This window comes from Mesoplodon bidens (assembly GCF_964165515.1).
Source record: "Mesoplodon bidens genome assembly, chromosome: 15".
Taxonomy (NCBI): Eukaryota; Metazoa; Chordata; class Mammalia; order Artiodactyla; family Ziphiidae; genus Mesoplodon; species Mesoplodon bidens.
In genome coordinates, this window is record NC_138171.1 from 11,856,455 (window position 1) to 11,877,290 (window position 20,836).

The window sequence follows — 20,836 nt, forward strand, 5'->3', positions numbered from 1 at the left end:
CAGAGGTGTGGGTCTGACAGGGAGGCCGGAGCGGGGCCTGGAGCCCTTGGAAACAGGAAGGACGTCCTCCGTCCCCTTCTTGCTCATTGCATTCCACTCCCTCATCTGGGGGCAGCAGCCGCTCCCTCCCCGAAAGACCTGCAGCGCTGGGGAAGGCCCCACAGCAGGCCTAGCTGATAAGACCCAGGGAGCTGGCTTCTCACCCTGTGGGCCTGGTCGGCTTCAAAACGGGAGCACGAGAGAATGCGTGAGGGCCGCAGTGTAGAGACTATTAAGAAATCTGCACACGCAGCCCTACTGCTCACTGGCTCACAGGTGTTTCCCAACCTCCGCATCGGACAGGACATCCAGGCTCCGAGGAAAACCCATCTGCACAAACAAGGTCCCTGACAAACCCAGAAGTCCAAAGCCATGTGATGTTTAAGAGGCCAAGGCTTAGGGCTGTGTCAGGAGTATCCGAGCTCCACGAACCCCTGCCCCCTCCTCCCTCCCTAAAGGCCCCTTAAAATACCCACTCCACATAAAACCAAGTAGACTTTTTTATATATAAATTAACCACTTTATTGAATATCAATAAACCGTACATATAACTATACAAAACGTTTCCTTAGTACAAAATGTCGCTTGCAATATAAATACCAGTGTACCTTTAAAAATGTAAACATCTTCCTCCCGGGCCCACCTGTCGGGCCCCCGAAAATAGTTTCGGGAGACACATCAGTGGAGCCGAAGCACCCCACTTGGGCTCCGGACAAGTGAAGGCAATTATTCACAGTCCCTTTGGAGACGTTGTTAAATTGCCCGTGAAACAGGTGCCACCATGACAAACAGGAGGCTGAAATAGCTGCCCAGGCCCTGGGGCATCCTGGGGTCTAGACGCTGTCCTTGTGTCAGGGACCACCCCCGCGAGTGCACCTGGGGGTGGATGTTTGCATAGTTAGTTGCACCTTCTGGAGGGGGTGGCCTGAGGGTTCCTGTAGGGGAGGCTGGGGTCCCCTGAGTGGGGTGGGAGCTTCTCATCAGTCTGCTGGCTTTTGTCCTGGAGCTCAAAGCAGCTGTATCCAAACAGCTCTGGATACACAAACCCACGCAGAAAGGCCAACTCAAGAACACTCTGGAGCAGCGGCTGCCAGGAGGGGGTCTCTGCTGCAAGCCACCCTCCCATCAGCCATCCACAGAAAGGCCCCCCTGAGCCCGGTGAGGCGCTCAGAGCAGAGGACTGGGAAATGGTCCTCAGAGTCCTGGGGGGCCAACGCAGCCAGAAGGCGGAGCTCAGGAGGGAACTCTGGCAGGGAGAAGGATGCCGGGTCCTTCCTTCTGGAGTTGGGGGAGGGCCCGGAGAGGCGCAAGGAGCCTTGAGAGTCAGCGGGGCCCCCCTGAGCAGCCTGACTCTTGGTGCTTGTGGAGCAGGGACATTCGGGAGAAGGTTCTGGAGCACGTCTTGCACTGGTACTTTTTGACATCCGAGTGGGTCTGGAGATGGGCCCGCAGGTTGGAGCGGTCAGCGAAGGCACGGCTGCAGTGGGGGCAGGAGAAGGGCTTTTCGCCTGGGGAGACAAGACAGGAGGGAGCTGAGTGAGACTCAGCCACTTGGGAGAACAGCTGATGTCTACTGATATCCCCACCCACCCCCGGCTCACCCCAACCTTGAGGAACTCCCGCGACCCAGAAAAGCCAGGCCATACAGTGTCCAAAGGCCTGGATTTGGCAGGGAGCGCTACTGCTTCCCACCGTGTGGCCCTGAGCAAGTCAGCTGGCTTCTCTTGAGCCTCCATTTGCTCATCTGTAAAATGGAGCTGTTCATCCCCCACTCATAGACGCTGGTGATTGAGAGAAGGTTGAATCAAGTACTTCTGCCCTGCCAGCAGGAAGTGCTCAACAATGATGACAGTGATGGCAACTGTGTTTGCTGAACACTTTGTGCCAGGGACAGTGGAAGCATTTTACACTATCTCATTTAACCCCACCTTTGTCCTGAGTTTAGAGATGGTAAATCTGAGGCACAGGGAATATGCAGCATCTCAGCAAGAACCAAATAGCCCGACTCCAGTGCCCTTGATTTTTTCTTTTTTCTTTTCTTTAAAGAGTTATTTATTTATTTATTGGCTGTTTTGGGGTCTTCGTTGCTGCACGTGGGCTTTTCTCTAGTTGCAGCGAGTGGGGGCTACTCTTTGTTGTGGTGCGTGGGCTTCTCATTGCAGTGGCTTCTCTTGTTGCGGAGCACGGGCTCTAGGCGCAGGGGCTTCAGTAGTTGTGGCGCACGGGCCTAGTTGCTCCACGGCATGTGGGATCTTCCTGGACCAGGGATCGAACCCGTGTCCCCTGCACTGGCAGGCGGATTCTTAACCACTGCGCCACCAGGGAAGCCCAGCGCCCTTGATTTTAACCACTACACAGACTGCCCCTCAGTTAAGGGGGCTGTAATGGGTGTTCCTTATTAACCCCTGGATTTACTTCCTCTTGGGGACAAAGCTTAAGAGTCAGCCTTAAAGCCCCACCCCACCCCCACCCCCCAGCAGGTCACTCCTTTATCCTGCTTCCCCATCAACTTGGATCACACTCAGGGTAGTTTCAAGTCTGTCGGTCCCCCAATCAGACTGAGTCCCATAAGGGCAGGATCCCCCCCACCGCCGACCCAGAATCCATTCCAAGCTTCCAGCTCAAGGCCCAGAACCCCCAAGAGGCTACAGAAACCTTTTACCTTATGACTTATTTTTTTTAAAAAAACCCCACCTGTGGCCCTCATTCACCTGCCGGGCCAGGCTGTATTGAGAAGAGTCTTGCACTCGGGGCTGGGTACACAGTGAGAGCTCAATAAATGCTTGTACAACAATAAGTCTTTTTTTTTATAAAGGTCTCAGAAGAGCCTGACTCCTCAATCACCACCAGAAAACACCATTCACCAACTTTTCATAATTCCTGCCCCAATCAAGAGACTATAACTCACATTCCAGAAACATCAAATGCTGTTTCGCTTTTTCCTGGGGCTGCAGCATTTCCCAAATAAAGTCAGAAGGGTAACGCATTAAACAAATACTAATCAGGCTCCTACCACAGGCCAGGCACTATTCTGTAATACTGAATAGTCTTTTCCAGAAGAAACTACATTCTCCTATCCTTCCATTCCCAGCCTTATATGCCCCTAGGCCAAGGCCCTCTAGTTAAATCCCAGTGCTGGAATTGAGAGCTGGGAGTGAATGAATTCCAGCTGCCTCCCGGGTGCCTGGGGCACTACCCTGAGCAGGGAGGGCGGGGTCCAGAAGTCAGATGCCTGCGGCCCACTGTGGAACCACGTTCATGGGCTCAGTCTCCTGGGGCAGATATACAAGGAAACAGGCCACGGGCAGAGAGCGGGGACCTAGCCAGAGGATTGGGGAAGGGACACCTGAGTAACCTGCTCTGCCGTATTGAGCTGCCTCTGCACACCAGGCCCGAAGGGTTTGATGACAGCAGTCTACAAGGTCCAAGGGAACTTCCTCCTCACACACTCCCTTGTGAACTCAGGGCCCACGCTATGCAGGTCTGGAAAACGGGATGGAGTCCTGTAATCCCCACTGCCCCCTCACCCCCTTGGCTGAAGTGAAGGAGCCCTGGCTCCAGCCCATGGTCTGTGACTTGGGAAAGTGACTTCCTTGTCCATGCCTCAGTTTTCACGCCTGTAAGATGGGGGTTATGATGGCACCTCTCTTAGGACTGTTGGTGGATTTACCTACCGCCTCGACACAGGTGAAGGAAGCCCTGAGCACCACGCCTCCCCCCGCCTCCCGCACTGCCAAGTGCTCAGTGGACGTTATCTTTATGTTTCTTGTGATTAGACACAAACCTGAACAAAGGGGCAGGCTTGATGGGGCGTGAGGGGTGCAGCAGGGGGCAGCAGACCTCCACCCCTCGCGGAATCCCCCTCCCCACCCCAGCCACGTCTCTATGGTGCTCCTGGAGGGTGAAATCGGCACCAGATCGGCGGGACAGAGGCCGCCGAGGGGGGCAGTGTACATGCGATACTCCCTGGATTAACGCGGCCTGACACACTGCGGGCCAGCAGCTGCGGCCCAGAACAGGTGCTGGGCACCGCTGCCCCGTGCACCTGCTCCACCCCCCAGCCCTGCCCCCTGGGCGCACCATTAAGGCACACAATGGGAGCTGATGAGGGTGGCACTGGTGCATTTCAACAGGCTTTTTGTGTCTGAGCCATGCCTTTACATTAAAATAATGTCCGAGTGGGAGGGGAAGGAAGCTGGGGGGCCCAGGGGAGCATCTGAGGGCTTCCACTCCACCCAAATAGAGACCCTATCAGCTGGGCAGGCACCCAGGACAGAGGCCAGGCAGTTGGACCCTTCCATGTTAAAATCAGGGCTGTCTGTGCACCAAGTAAGAGACATGGGTAGTAGCCACAGTCTGCAAGGTGTGGAGGATGCCCCCGCCCCCCCGTAGGAGTAACGATGACACCAGTAATGCCTGCAAAATGCCAGGCTTCACAATCCACCTCACTGACCCTCACGGCTCACTCAGAGGTCAGCCACCGGATGAGGAAATGCCAGAACTGAGTCTCCAACCTGGCCAACCTGACCCCCAAAAACCAACAGTCATGGCCCTTAAACCCTCTTCTCCCTCAACAGACACTCTCCAAAGAGCAGCCCCAAGCAGGGTGGCCTCCACCATCCATGTTCTGAAAAGGTGGAGTGGCTACCTTTTCTGCATTTCCAGAAAGCTAGAGACTAGAACAGGCTCCATTTCATAATTTTCTATACATTCAGTATTGCATTTTTTGAAACACCAAGACATAATTGTGTTTTCTGCCAGCAAAGGTGTTCCCGGGTCTGCATGATAGGATTAAGATTATCTCTTCAGCAGTGTGAATGGGGGTGGGGAGAGCAGATCTGAGAACCATGATGATATTATAAAGCGATTAAGGAGCCACTGAATCTAGACAGCCCCCTATGAAATGCTACCATAACCCACCCTATATGATTATATTATAATCGGAGAGGCTCAGAGCATTAAATCACTTGCTCAAAGACACACAGCCTGGAAGCAGAACGCACACCAACTATGATTCTTGTGTGTACTGATCATGTACCAAGCACTGTCCGAGGTGATTTCTGTATGCTTTCTTTCATTTGACCAGAGCAAAAACCCCACAAGGTGTTTCTATGCTCATTTCACAGAGGAGGGTACTGAGGCTAAGAGAGGTGAAACAGCAGCCCAAAGTTTGGGAAGATCCCAGAGCAGGATCCAGAGGCAGGTGGGGAGTCTGACAACATCCTGTCTGGCTGGGGGGCGGGTGGGGGAAGTGGAGCAGGGTGAGCCCCTTCACACCTGGCCCCAACAGCAAGGTGTCGGCTACACCTTTCCCATACCCAGCTCCAACCCATTTGGCTGAGGAACTGAGCCTGCAGAGGGACGTGTAAAATTATCTCCTTAGCCCATCTGCTTAGCTGGTGAATGAACGAATGTTTCTGCCAAACTTTTCGGAGCCAGGCCCCTGAACTCTTGAGCTAGGAGTCAGGAGACTGGGCGGCGGGGTGGGGGTGGGGGTCAGTTTCCACAATCTGAAAATAACAGCAAGCCCATCTTACAAGTGCCGGTAGCAAAAGCAGTGGGACAGTGAGAAGAGCAGCCAGCCTGCTGGGGTACTCACCAGTGTGGGTCCGGACGTGGCCCTGCAGCAGCCAGGGCCTGGAGAAGGCCTTCCCGCAGGTGCTACAGACGCAAGGCAGCGTGTGGCTTCTGATGTGCATCTTAAGGGCACCCAAGCTGATGTACTCCTTGTTGCAGTATTTGCAGTTGAAGGCCTTGCGAGACTGGGGGTCCTTGGCCACGGAGAGCCCAGCCAGCTGCTTGGGCAACTGGCCCAAGCCTGGGAAGGCAGCATAGCCCTCGGCCTCCAGGGAGGAGGCTGAGGTGGAAGAGAAGGACGAAGGAGCCGGTGAGGGTGGGCTGGGGGGCTGGGAGCCTTTCCCGCTGTCCTCGTCAGACAGGGAGGTCAGCTCGACGGCCTTGGGGATCTCCTGGGGCAGAAGAGAGGCCCAGCCAATCGGCTGGGCTTGCGGTGCCAGGAGAGAGTCCCAGATGAGCGTAGGCAGTGAGGCCGTGGGATTGAGGACCTCGGGTGGCGGGATGGCTGCCAGCAGGTGGGCCTGGTCGTAGGGCTGTTGAAAAGTGAACTCTGTGGGGAGACAGGGAAAAGCGCAAGGTCAGGGATTAGGTCATTCATTCAGTCAGCAAACATTAGCCTGATGTGGGCCAGGGGCTGAGTGGGGCTGGCACTCGGTGCTTAATAGATGAATAAAAAAGATTCATGACCAGGACAGCCAAGTTCCTGCCCTGGCAGAGCCCCCTGCTCAGCCAGGTCACCTGGTTCTCCCACCTCAACCTCCAGATCTTACAGGAAGGACGCCCCCCCCTTCCCCAGCTCCAACTCAAGGAGGTCATTCTCAGGTCTCCTTCCTCCTGCGGTGCCCAAGTCCCCAGCCTGAGACAAGACCCCCAGCTCCCTGGCCCCTAATCTCCCCAGCTGCCGAGGCACCACCCCTGTCCCCCTTGATACACATCTCTTCTCCCACCCCCTCCCCCAAATCCTCTGGACTCCGGACTCTTTCCAGCCCCTGGCCGGCGTCTATCCAGACACAAGCCGCCTCCTCTCACTTCTGTGCTCTCGGGGCGCCCCGCTTCTCGGCGGCTAATTAGTCCCCTCAGCCCAAGACCACCGGCCTCTAAAAGCCCTCTCCCAACCTCCCGGATCCACCTGCCCCGGCCTATTCACACCCAGACTGTTATCTTTTGACTCGACTTTGGCCCCTCGACTTTGGCCCCTCGATTTTGTCCCCAAGCGCCCTGCCTCTCAAGTTCCCCCCTTGCAGCCTTCGCCTGCCTCCCCCTAACTCCCTGGGGTCCGGCACCCCGTCCACTCACCTGGAGAAGAGTCGTGGAGCTCGCTGTAATTGGGTCTCCGGCGGGAGCAGGCGGACTTCCTGACGAGGAAAGAGCGCGGCATGGTGGCCGAAGCAGCGGGGGTAGCCGGGTCGTGCAGGGATCCCAAAACCCTCCACCCGCGAGGCCGTGCAGCTGCGCTGGGAGTGGAACCTGGCCGCCAACTGCCTTAAGTACTCCAGCCGCGGGTGGGCGGGGCCGACTACGGCTGCGCCCCTTTGTCACCTCCGCGCCAATCGAGGCGCGCCTTCGCCGGAGGCCACGCCCCAAGCAGGTGCGCCGGGGCCTGGCGGGGCTCGCGCCGCGTGGCGTTGGGAGCCGGGAGGGGCCGCTCGGGCGCCGCGCCTCGGGGCTGCACTCATCACCCGGCTGCGGGCTGCCGGGGGCGGGGCGCCGGGAACCCCGGACTAGGCGGGACCCCCTTCGGGACCTGAGCTCCAGCCAGCTCGACGCGGCACGGTCCCCCGCCTCTGGCGCCCCCTGGCGCCGCGCGCCGCGAGTCTGGACACCTGACGTTCCGATAGTGCCACCTCCTCGGGTTTGGGAAGGGGGTGCCTTCGCCCGGAAGGTGACTCGCAAAGAGTGTGGGAATGAAAGGGACAGTACACAGTTCGGGGACGGGGAAGAGCAATGGATTTCTGCACGTGGTTGCTGACTGTGCAGTGCCACAGCCTTTTTTGCAAAGCAAACAGGCATCATCTAGAAAAATGCATTCGTTCCCTCAGTGTTTACTGAGTGCCCACTAACATGCCAGGCACTGTTACCGGAGTTGGGGATACAGCCCCGAACAAAACACTCGGGATCTCTGCCGAAGGGTAGCTCCCTGTCCGGCGGAGGAGACAGACGAAGTAAACAGACAATTCCAATGCAAAGGGAAGTGTGCTTTGATGGGGGGAGACCACAGGGCACTGTGACAGGCAAGAGGCGGGTCACTTGACAGGGGGTCGGGGGGGCCACTTACCAGAGGAAGTGAAGAAATACCGAGGGGAAAGGCCTGAGGTTAGAATCAATAACTATTTCAGAGCCACTGAGAGCAGTTCTCAGGGCTGGGGGTGGGGTGGGCAGGGCTGATGGGTCAGATCTGCCTGGCCTCCAGGGCCTGGAGGAGTTTGGACTTTGCCCCAAGGGCACTGGGGAGCCAAGGAAGAATTTTCAGCTGAGGAGGGACCTGTTTAGAATGGTTGAGAAAGAGTACTCTGGGCAGGTGGGAGAAAGAAGTGGGGAAGGGTGGGGCTGAGGTGGTCGCTTCACTTGTCTGGGGTCGTCAATACTGTGTCTAAAGGACCGAAGGCTGCACTCCAAGGGAGGCACTGACTGATTCATTGTGGGGTGGGCCCAGGGGAGGGACACTTCATCCTCAGCTCTCCTGTGAGCCCACCAAGTTTGAGGGCCAGGCCCCGCCTGGAGTGGGGTTGTGGCACAGAAATAAATCCACAGGTCTTGCCCATGGGTTTCTACCTGTGAAGCAAGGACAATGAAAACCTGTAAGTCCCTCCACTCACCACCTAGAATGAGGGCAGGGACAACCGTCTGTTTTGGTCATCAGGTGCTGGGGATAACAGCTGTGAACAAGACAATCCTTACCATGTTCTAACTGGTGAGGGGACGGTAAGGTGGGGGAGACAGGCCATGCACAGTCATTACGAAGAATATAGCCTCTTCTACATCTGTTTACTTTCAATCACGATTTTCCGCATGCATCCAGAGGGAGGAGTAAGGCTGTGTCCCTCTGCTCAAAACCTCCCATGTTCCTATCTCACCCAAAGCAAAAACCAAAGTCTTCACCACGGCCCCCCACCCTGCTGATCTGACCTCTGCTGATCTTGTCTTGAGCCACCCTCCTCCTTCCCCCTGCACAATGATCCCCCCTTCTTTCTGTTCCTCCACATCCCAGCCCTTGCCTACCACAGGACCTTGGCACCTGCCGTTCATCTTCCCTGCCCCCTAAATCTCTCTCCCCAGATCTTCACCATGTCGGCTCCTTTGCTGTCTTTGTTTCAGCATTAACTTCACCAACTGCTCAGCCTCATTAGTAATGAGAGAAATGCAAATGGAAACCACAGTGAGATACCATTTCACACCATCAGAAAGATAAAAAGTTAAAATTTGGTCACTAGCAAGTGTTGAGGGTATGAGGGCAGCAGGACTTGCGTTCCATGCTGGCGAGAGTCCCAGGTACACGCCACTTTGGAAAAGTTTGGCATCAGCTAATAACAGGTGACTCTCCTCCTAGCAATTCTACTTCCAGGCCACCTGCATCCCAGAGGTTCTCAGCCCTGGCCGCAGATTAGATTCCCTCAGGGAACACCCTAGCCTGGGCCCCACCCCCAGAGCCATCCTGATTTGATTAGCCTGGGTGGGACCCTCTGGTATTAACATTTAAAAAAACGCCTCAGGTGATTCCAGTGAGCAGCCAAGGTTGAAAACTGCTGCCCAGCCCTAATCCCAGAAGAAACAAGAGAATATTCATTGCACCGTTGTTCCTAATAGCAAAACAAAAACAAAAAACAAAAAAAAGTGGAAACAACCCTAATGTTCTAATATCCATCAACAGTACAAAGGATTAATAAACTGCAGTTCATTCCCATAATGGAACATATACAGCAATAAAAGCAAACTGCAACTCCATGCAACAACAGGGATAAATCTCAAAAACATAATGTTAAGCAAAAAGAACCAACTCAAATGCATACGGTTAGTTGGATTTACATAAGGTTCAAAAGCAAGCAAACGAAACCCTTTATTGTCTAGAAATGTATATGGAGGCGGTAAAACTATAAAGAAAAGCAAGGGAATGTTTAATACAAAATTCTGGAGAGTGGTTAGCTGGGGGAGAAGGTGCTTCTAGAGAGTTCTTGATAATGTTGTTTTAAGCACAGAAAGATATTTATTAGTAGTCTTGAAACTGTACAGTAGACAATTTAAACACTTTTGGTAAGAATGATATATTTAACACAAATTTTATGTCACCTCAAGGGAGGCTTCCCTGATCATCCCAGCCAGAGTAGCACCCTGCCCCACTCACAACATCACTGTTTATTCCATTACCCTATTCAATTATCTTCAAAGCACTTAGTAGGGGCTCGAGTACTTGGTGAATGACTGATGACTGGCTGTACCTCCTCCTGGGTCACCCTGTGCGAGTTACCCAGTCTCTCTGAGCCTCAATTTCCTCAACTGTAAAAAGTGGGTGTTCTGTCTCCTGGAGATGTCGGGATGGGCAGAGTCCAGAGGCTGGTACTCAAAACACCATTGCCTGGGCCTGCCGCTCTCCATTTTCCTTCGGTCGGCCACCTGCGCCCTGGAGGAGGTGTAAGGTGGGGGAGGGGCCTTTCTCAGATCTGGGCTGTCCCCTCCCTTCCGACTGGACTGTCTCGGCGGTTTCTCCTCCCGGGTCACCCTCACAACCCTCCCTCCAAGAGGCGGCGGAGACAGCGAGGTGGGAGGGGGCTTTGGGCGAGGCGAGGCCCTGGACGGCGAGCCACCTCCCGGAGGTGCGGTCCCGGCCTCCTCCCGGCGAGGCGGCACTTTTGATGCTGTGGTGTCAGGTCCTCCCGGAAATGGACTGGCTCTGCGGCTGGGCTGCAGCGGACACGGCCGGCCCGGCCCTGCCCTGCCCTGCCCACCGCCCTACGCCCCGGGGCGCGGCCCTGCGGCGCCCTCTGCTGGCCGTCACGTGGGGCCGGATGCACACGCCTTCAACGAGGAAGAAAACTGGTACAGCTGCCTTGGAGAGCAGTTTGGGAATATCTAATGCGGCCAGCAAAGGCCTCTGAGAGAAGATAAATTTGAATAAAGGCCTGCAGTTTCCACGGGTGTCCATCCCCCACTAAAAGGACGATAACTAAAAATGTGATTTACAACCCAACCAAACAAAAAAGAAAGCGTCCCTCCATCCCAGATCTCCATTTCCCTCTGCAAAGGTAACTAAACATTTTTACCAGTGTCTTGTATGACCTTCCAGAGATGGTTTTTATAGAGACAAGGAGATATATGCATATGTGAGTATAATATGTACCTCCCTTTTTTATGTAACACAAATGGGAGCCTATACGCTAGCCTACTTGCTTTCCTCCCAAGTAACTATACTGCGTGTCTTGATGTTGTTCCATATCATTACATGTAGCTCCCTTCATCTGTTGCAGGGCTGCAGACTTTTTCATTGCATGGATTATACCATAATCACACAATTTATCTAACAAGGGGACTCGTGATAGGCATTTAGATTAGAATATAATTTTTTGCTACTACAAACAAGGTGGCAATTTCAATGAATGTCTTGTACACACATCTTTGACCTGAAGTGCAAAGATATGTTACAAAAAATGTTGAGGGAATTCCCTGGCGGTCCAGTGGTTAGGACTCTGCGTTCTCACTGCCGAGGGCCCGGGTTCAATCCCTGGTCGGGGAGCTAAGATCCCAAAAGCCATGTGGTGTGGCCAAAAAAAAAAAAAAAAAAGTTGATACATTTGTCCAAATGTCCTCTAACGAGGTTAAACTAAATTATACTTACCAGCAGGGAGATGGGGGCCCTTCTCAAAACCTGGTGGAGGCAGGGTATTGTCAAATTTTTTTATCTTTTCCCATCTGATAAGGGAAAGTGAGATCTAGTTACAATTTGCATGTACATGATTGGAGCATTTCTTACATACTCCAAAGCCATTTCCTTTTCTCCATGTCCTGAACTATCCCTGTGAGTCTGTCCTTTGGTCACTGAGTTGATGAACTTCCTAACTGATAAATACTCTTTGTATATTACGCCAACTGGCCCTGTTGATTATTAGATCATTAATCGGTGAGTGGATCAATCAGAGCAGATCAATCAGAGAGTTAATCTCGACCGGGAAGAAGACATTGTCCATGGGAAGTTCAATGAATGAATCAAGGCTCAACCTCCACCCTTATCCTTGATTTAAAAAAACAAAACCTCTTGAGTGTCTCCCACTTGCCTGAATGCAAATAGTGATTCAGCCTCGGGCCTTGAGTCAGAAGGCGCTCTGTCACCATCCCAGGATACAAAAGGCTTTCAAGGGGAGTTTTTGGGTCCAAGTCCATTGGGCGTGGCCGAGTTGGGGGCTCTAAGAAAAGATGGATAAGCCCTTTTTGTTCCCATTTACTGAGCACCTGCTCTGTGCCAGGCTCTGTGCAGGAGTCTCACCCACATAGGTGTCCCTTTAGCATCCCCAAGTGATATTTGACGCTCCGGCACTGGAGCCAAGGCCCACATAGGACCAGTTGATACATTACAGTGCAGTCAGATTAGCCACCTGTCAGAAAGAAGGAAACTCTAGATGTAATGGATGTGGAATCATATCAAGACATGAAGTGGTAAAAAGCAAGGTGCAGAACAGCATGCACAATGTGATGCCATTTGCATATAAAGAGGGAGAAATATGTGGGTATTTCTTAGAGACACAGAAACAACCATTGGAGGGAGAACTGGAAACTGGTCACAGGCGATTGTCTCTGAGGAGGGGATCTGGGTGGCGGCCGGGCAGGAGTGGGAGGGAGGTTCTTTACTACCTGCCCTTTCCTGTGTCTTAAATTTTTTTTTAATCATTTGCAAGTATTAACCACATTAATTATTTTTCTGGGGGGGGCCATGCCTCACTGCATGTGGGATCTTAGTTCCCCGAACAGGAGTAGCACCCGTGCCCCCTGAAGTGGAAGCGCAGAGTCTTACCCACTGGACCGCCAGGGAAGTCCCTAACCTCATTAATTCTTTTTTAAAAATTAATTAATTTAATTTATTTATTTTTGGTTGCATTGGGTCTTCATTGCAGCGAGCGGGGGCTATTCTTCTCCGCTGCAGGGCGCAGGCTTCTCATTGCGGTGGCTTCTCATTGTGGAGCACGGGCTCTAGGCACACGGGCTTCAGTAGTTGCAGCACATGGGCTTCAGTAGTTGTGGCTCGTGGGCTCTAGAGCGCAGGCTCAGTAGTTGCAGCGCATGGGCTTAGTTGCTCCGTGGCATGTGGAATCTTCCCAGACCAGGGCTCGAACCCGTGTCCCCTGCATCGGCAGGCGGATTCCCAATCACTGCCACCAGGGGAGCCCTAACCTCATTAATTCTTAATAGGGTAGCAAAAGTTGTCCATCATGGAGGACCTGTTAAATATATAAGTCCAATCAACGGAATATTTTGCAGCTGTTGAAATGTTGAAGCCTGTCTATGTACATATAAACGCTCCAAGGCTCCCATTTCTCTCATAGGAAAAGCCAAAATATTCACAACACCATGAGGCTCTGCGGGACTGGGCCCCTTGTGGCTCCTCTGAATTCACCTCCCGGATGAGGCTCCAGCCACCACGGACCACACCAGGAATGCGCCAGCCTCAGCACCTTTGCATGTGATGTTCCCTTTCTGTGGAATATCTCCCGCTCCCCCCACCCAGACGGCCACCAGGCTCACCTCCTCACCTCAGGGAAGTCTCCTCTGGCACCACTTCATCCCCCCTCTCCCCAGCCTCTCACACTCCTTACCCCCTCTCCTTGTTTGACTTTTCTCCCCAGCACTCAGCAAATATCTTACATCATGTATATTTTACTTATTTTACTGACCGCCCTTCAGACCAGAGGTTAGCAAACTACAGCCCCCAGGCCAAATCCAACCTATGGTTTGTTTTTGTATGGCTATTGAGCTAAGAACAGCTTTTACTGACAAACAGTAGCTATCAATTTGAGAAAAGGGAGTTCTACCTGGGCAGGAAGTATCTGTCTCCTTCGCTGCTGTGATCTAAGCCTGGTTTATAGTAGGTGCTCAACAAATATTAGCTGAATGGATGAAAGAACTCATATACTTTTTTTTTTTTTTTTTTGGCCACGCTGCGCAGCTTGCAGGATCTTAGTTCCCTGACCAGGAATTGAACCTGGGCCCCCTGCAGTAGAAGCGCCGAGTCCTAACCACTGGACTGCCAGGACTTAAAAGTGGAATTCCCATTTTTAAGTGAAAAAAATTCATGTGAACAGAATATCTCAGAGGCTGCCTGTTGTGCAGAACTTAATAAATTATAAGTTTAGGTCCAGACTGTATAATTAGACCCAAGACTCTGGTTACTTCTGAGGAGGGAAGCAGACAGGGGTGGGAAGGAGATTTCTTTTTCTCCAAACCGTTTCTGAAGGGTATGAATGTTTTATTTCAGATGCATGTGTCACCATTTCAAATAAAATACTTTTTCATGAAAAAAAAGCCCAACCACAAAACCCAGACAAATACTGACTGCCTGCCGCTGAGACCCAGTTTCTTCATCTAGTAAATTGGGGTAAATAAGTAGGGTGACCAACCGTCCTGGCTTGTCCAGGACTGAGGGAGTCCTGGAACAGTCCCAGGCAGCTGGGAAGCAGGGGTCTCCCTGGGTAAAAGGCAGTTGTCCAAGGCCTTGAGGGTGGTGGGTGCTGAGTGGCGCCCTGAAGCTAGACCTCTCCACACCTGCTGGGCCGGCATCCCACCTGGAGGTTCACTGATGTTCCAGACCTGACGCAGGTCCCTGGATCTCGCTAAGGTGCAGAGTGCATCTTGCCTGGCTAATCGCATCTTGCCTGGCTAATCGTGCGTTTGCCACAGGGGCTGACATCCGTTATCTCGCAGACTATCTAATTTGCCTTGGCAGCCTCGCCCCTCGGACTGCACTGATATCGCCCTGTTATCTCCACTTCCTGGCAGAAGGCTGAGCCTGTTTCCACGTAAGGCCCCAGGGCCTCCTCTCTCCCCACCTGTGCCCACCTTTCGCACCTGGAGACCTTTGTGCATCTCTGGACCACTGAGTGTGGCAGATATTGCCAAGGAGGGGAAAGTGAGAACAAACTATTTCCTTAGGTCAAAGCTACCTTACGTCTCGACTCAAAATAAAATCCAAACCCTGCTCTTGGCTCACAAGATGCTACCTAACCTGGGGCTCAGCTCCTCCTCTGTGCCTGCTGTTCACCTGCTCCAGCCTCAGTGACCTTCCTGCTTCCTCTTCATACAAGTTCTTTCCCATAGCAGGGCCGTTGCCCTTGCCGTGCCCTCTGCCCACAACGGCCTTCCCCAGATCTTCCCAGAGCTGTTCTCAGTTCATACATCACCTCCCAGATGCTAATGTCATCTCCCTTTCCCACTGCCGCCACATTGGTCCATATGACCTCCACAGCAAGCCCTGAGTGGTAGGCAAGACTATCAGCCTCTTTTTATAGATAAGGAAACCCGAGGCTCAGAGAGGTGACATGCTAACATGCTCAAGTCACAGTGAGCAAGCGATGGAATGTCCCTGGCCTAGCAGGCTAGGATATTGTAATAAATCAGCCAGACACAAACAAGCCCCTATGCTCAAGGAGCTCACAGGTGAGGGAGGAAGAGTGGTAACGGGCAATTCGCCAACCCTGAGGGACCCAGGTGAGTCAGAGGAGTGAGATTCTGACCGACTCCAGGCTGAGGTCACAAGGATGGGCAGGTGAGAAAGGGAAGTGAGAAGACATCCCAGGCGGCAGTGACCGCTGACAACCATGATTAAGAAGCCCAGGGGCAGACGAGTGTTCCAGGATGAGAAATCAGTTCAGATGGCAGAGGCTCCGGGGCCGAGAGAGCCCCAGGCCCCTTGAGCCCACCTCCCCCATGAGGCTCCAGCCACAACAGACCACACCAGGCATGCTCCGGTCTCAGCGACTTGGCATGTGGTGTTCCCATTCTGTAGAATGTCTTCCCCCCAGGTGGCCCTTGCAGTTTTTGAGATTGCCAGTCTTTTTTAAAATTAGAAATGTTCAAATGTAGTTTAGAAAACTATGGTTTGTTTTTAATATTTTTATTTAACACATTAACACTTTTAAGATATATACGCACATTACTGCAAAGCACAAAGGCGGGGTCCCGCCTAGCCCTACCACCTGTGGTTGTGTGACCCTGGATAGGTCCCTTCCCTTGAACTACAACTACCACGTAGGTTGGGACCTAGAACCTGGACAAGCCACCCCAGAAGCCCTCCTAGCAGGCACGTGTACACAGACACACAGACACACAGACACACACTCACACCCTCTATCTTGATTTCACCGGGCTGTTCTCACTGATCTTGGAGATAGGGTTGCCAAATAAAATACAGACACCCTATTAAACTAGAATTTCATATAAACAACAAATAAGCTTTTAGTATCAGACTGCATGGAACAGAATTAATTCTTTACCTGAAATTCAAAATTAACTGGATCTCTTGTATTTTTATTTGCTAAGTCTGGCAGCCCTACTTGGAGACTGGCTCCGACCAGCACTTAGAGCACAATCTATATAACCAGTCCCCTGCTGATGATGGGCAATGAGGTTGCTTCTCATCTTCTGCTTACGGGGAACAATAGTCCCATGATAATCCTTGCACAAAGGACACTGACCTCATCTACAATTGTATCTGTAGGGTGTGTTCCTAAAAGTCGCTTAGTCATTCTCTGCCTGAATTCCTGTGGCCAGGCTGTCAGGGGCTCCATGCCTCAGACCAGCTCCCTCTCAGTCTCCCCAGAGAGCCGCAACCCTTCTTTATCCCAGTCTCTCCCTCCACCTTGTCCTTTCTCCTTGTCTCGCTCCATCTCTGTCTCTTTCCCTCTCTGTCTCTCTGGGAGTCTCTTTCTGACTCTGTCTCTCTCTCTCTCTCACTGTCTCACCTTGGCCATGTCTCTCCCTGTGAGTCTCTTTCTGACTCTGTCTCTCTCTCACTGTCTCACCTTGGGCACGTCTCTCTCTGTGTCCCCGGGCTCTGCCTGCCTCTGTCTCTCTCAGTCTTTCTCCCTATTTCTGCCTCTCTCAACCTGTCTCCATTTGACCTGGCAGCTCTGTATATAAAATGCTTAGATGAGCAGGCAAGACATATTTGGAAGGATGCTCACTCTAGCACAGTCCATAACAGTTGTGAAAATTAATAAAGGGAAACCTCACTAAAATGGGAGTTGGGAGGCCGAAGGGGGAGCTCTCATGCACATGCCACTAGAAGTCAATACAAATCCCAACAGGGGATGTACCTTGCCTCTCCGGCAGGAAGTGACACTATTTTACTAGTACTCGCAGGAGGAAGAAAGATTTTCTCCTTGCTTGACAATAGCTCGGCCATTGAGAGACTGTCACAATGCAGCCAATGACAAGGTACTATACTTTGAACTCCCAGTTTCCTCCAATGGACTTTTTGTTTATAACCGCCCCTCCCAACTTCCCCTTCTCCTCTATAAAAGAGTTTCCTCTCCTTTGTCCAGACTCGCATGTGGTTTGCCACAGCTGCATGTCCCGATTGCAATTCTTTGCTGCTCCTGGATAAACTCATTTTGTTGGTAAAATAACTGGCTGTATTATTGTTTTAGGTTGACACAGTCAAACGGCAAACAACCTAAGTACCCACTGGTAAAGTATGGTCCATCCTCACCAGGAGCATGAGTTATTAAAAATGACACCACAATGACAGGAAGGATGTTGAGAGATATATTGTGGAGGAAAAATGCAGGTTATAGACCAGAAGTAAAACACGTGCCCATTTTAAGTTTCAATCAAAAATATGGTGATCCAAGGACATATAAGTATTTCATTGAAGAAATGATCCCTGGCTCTCTGTGGGGTGGGATGAGGAGTGGTTTCCACTTTCTTTTTCAGATTTTTCTGCTTTACCTGTCTTCTGTTATTTTTTAAAACAGTAAGCGTTATCATTTTTAACATTGTGCATATTTGCTTTATCGTTTTATGTATGTACTTATACACAGGCATGTATTATTTTCTTCTGAACCGTTTGAGAGTAATCTGATATGCTCTTCTATGCATATCTCCTAAGAATAAGGACATTCTCTGTGTGACTGTGGTGTAATTATCAAAATCAGGAAATCTAACACTGATAAAATACTATTACTTGTTCCACAATCCATATTCAAATGTCAGCAATTGGCCCATTAACATCCTTTAGGGCAACCCCTATCCCACCAAGAATCCAACCCGGGATCATGCCGCACTGCAGCTGGTTGCTTGCCTCTTTAGTCTTCTTTAATCTGACCTTGACATTTTTCAAGAGTTTCAAAAAATGTCCCTCAGTTTGGATGACTTGCCTGAGGTTTCCTTATAAGTAGACTCAGGTTAAACGTTTTTCTGCCAGGAACCTCGGAAGTGCTGCGTCCTCGAGTGCATCCCATCAAGTCACCCACGGTTTGTCCCATTACCGGGGATACTAAGTCTGATCCCTCGGTAAAGAAGGTGTCTGCTAGGTTTCTCCACTACAAAGTTACTAATTTTCCCTTTGTAAATAATTTGTGGGGTCATCATGTGAGACCAAACAGATAGTCTAGATGATTTTTGTAAGCAGAAGAGTTATCACTAAAGTCTTGTAAGAACTGAGCTCGTCCGCCTGGTTCTAACCATCAACCGAGCGGCTGCCCCACCCGAGCTGCAAGAGACGTGTTGTAACACTAGCCTGTGTACAGAACAGAATTTGCTACACTAGCCTAAGGATGCGTTTTACCTGAGGCTCTTTTTAAAAGATACAGATTCCCAGGCCCCACCCACATCTGCCAATCAGAATCTCTGAGAAGAGCCTGAGAATCTATTTTGGAGCACCTGCCTCCCAGGTAATTCATGTCTTCAGGGCAGGTTTGGGAAACACTTCACTTAATAGTAGTACTTAGTTATCAAACATTCACAGCTGCTAGCTGCTTGGCTGAGGCTGAGAACTGCTGGGTGGTCTCAAGAATGGAGGAGAAAAACAGTAGTGGCACTGGTAGCTCACATTTATTAAGCACTTATTTTGTGCCAGGCCCCGTTCTAATGCTTGATGTGGATTATTTCACTAGATTTCCCACAACTCTGGGAAGAAGACACGTTTATTAACCCCATGTTACGGATGAGGAAACCAAGGCACAAAGAGATTAGAATAAGTTGTTCAAGGGAATTCCCTGGCAGTCCAGTGGCTAGGGCTCTGCGCTTTCACTGCCCAGGGCCCGAGTCTGATCCCTGGTCGGGGGACTAAGATCCCACAAGCTGCATGGCGCGGCCAAACCAAAAAAAAAAAAATTGTCCAAGGTCACACAACTAGTAGTGTAGATGCTGGGGACTGTGCAGTGTGCCTGAGACCATGTGTCTGTTCACACCTCTATGCTGTACCACCGAGGTGTTCCTGTTCCGCTCGGGCAAATTAGTCACCCTTTCCCTCCTCCACTCCATCATGTGTGTAATGGTGGGGCTGGTTAAGAGGATTCAATCAGATTGACTTTTCTGGAGTATCCTGAATGCCTGGTTTTGGTCACCTTTCAGGAGAGAAAGGAGAGAGGATTAAATAAAAATTATTTGAGGGCAGGCGCTGTGTCAGGAACCCAGGATGAGAATGATTATCTATTGTCGTTATTCCTGTACTCATTAACACCCAGTTGAGCCTCATATGGGACATTCAGCAGATACTGCGGAAGGCCAGGGGATACTGAGAGAGGAAAAAAGGCAAGAGAGCTTCCAGGAATCACGTCGAGGGCCTGGGCAGGTCAGGTCCCCACCAGGCAGCAGCCATCTTACCTGCCTCCAGTCTCGCCCCCTCTGCCCGGCAAGTCCTGGCTCCTGCGCTTCCGGTTTGAGGACCCGCCTCCCCGCGCTCGACAGCGGGGCCAGCTTCTTTCAGGCTCTTTTCGCCACCGTACCGGCCCCTAATTCTGGGCTGGAAGAGTCGCCACGGAAAGGAAGTATCATTGTAAAAGGGCTCCCTTTAGTTCCATCTCAATTCTAGGAATATTTACTGAGTATAGTCGGGGTCAAGTATGGAGGACAGTGGTGCACGAGACAGGTATGGTCCTTGCCCTCAAGAGCTTATTAGTGTGCGAGGCAGCCATTAAAACAAGTAACTGCACAAATGAGGATTTAATGACAAGGTGTGAGCTGCCTGGCATATAGCAGATGTTCAGGACATTTATTCTGCTAATACACATTGACTAGGGTTTCCAGACTTAATGGATAAAAATACAGGACACCTAGTTAAGTATGAATTTCAAACAAACAACAAATAATTTTTTAATATGAATATTCCTGGTGTTCACGTCCTAACTTGGGCAAATTACACTCCCATGCAATATTACAGGAAAGGGAGAAGGCACAGGTAGAGAAGGGATAAAAGGTCTAGATGCTTCTGTAAGCCTTTGGACTTCTGGCTTCTAGTTTCTTTATAAAGTAGGAGGCATTTACTATTTATGAAATAGCTACCATTTATTAATCCCCTACCACGAGCACTTAACAGTCTGTAATTATACATTTGATTAGTGTATAAATCCCCAGTGGCTAGCACAATCCTGGCTCATAACGGGTGCTTAGTAAACACCATATATGCCTGAATGTAAGGAAATCAAAAAAGTCTTTTGGCCAAATTGAATGTGAGAGCTTTTAGCACTGAAGATGAAATACTTCTAATGCCTACTTATTTTTAATTATACTATATTTAAAACAAGTGTAGAAATATATTGTCTAGTCATACATTTTAAGAAATACTTTGGTCCACATCCATCTTTGACATCAGAGTAACTGACAACATCAGAGTAACTTTTAGTTATTTAAGTGTCCCAGGCACATCCTAGTCCTATTTGAGTTGCTTGAGGGCTGGCACTTCCTGTATCTTGTGCATGATGCTAGAACCTCAAGTCTTATCCCAAGGCCTAGGTACCCATTCCTAAAACATCTGATTCCCCCACAGCTGCTCCTCTTGGAGTCTTCCCTTCAATTCAGAAAGATAACTCCACCCCCCAGTCATTCAAGCCCCAAACCTTGGTGTCATTCTCTCATGGCAACTCCTCTCTTGCTTTCACACCTTACCCTCAAAAAATAACGGGGGCCTCCCGGGTGGCGCGGTGGTTGGGAGTCCGCCTGCCGATGCAGCGGACGCGGGTTCGTGCCCCGGTCCAGGAGGATCCCGCGTGCCGCGGAGCGGCTGGGCCCGTGAGCCGTGGCT

At 51.2% G+C, this 20,836-nt stretch overlaps 1 protein-coding gene across 1 annotated transcript; it reads right to left on the bottom strand.

Annotated features, from left to right (window-relative positions):
* Nucleotides 1-505: 505 nt before the first annotated feature.
* SNAI1 (snail family transcriptional repressor 1) lies at nucleotides 506-7,062 on the bottom strand. Its single transcript, XM_081257335.1, has 3 exons — nucleotides 6,913-7,062; nucleotides 5,639-6,166; nucleotides 506-1,547 (listed from the first exon to the last, which is right to left on the bottom strand). Exons 1-3 carry the CDS (start codon nucleotides 6,992-6,994, stop codon nucleotides 1,363-1,365), a joined length of 795 nt encoding a protein of 264 aa, XP_081113461.1. The 5' UTR covers nucleotides 6,995-7,062; the 3' UTR covers nucleotides 506-1,362.
* Nucleotides 7,063-20,836: the final 13,774 nt, after the last annotated feature.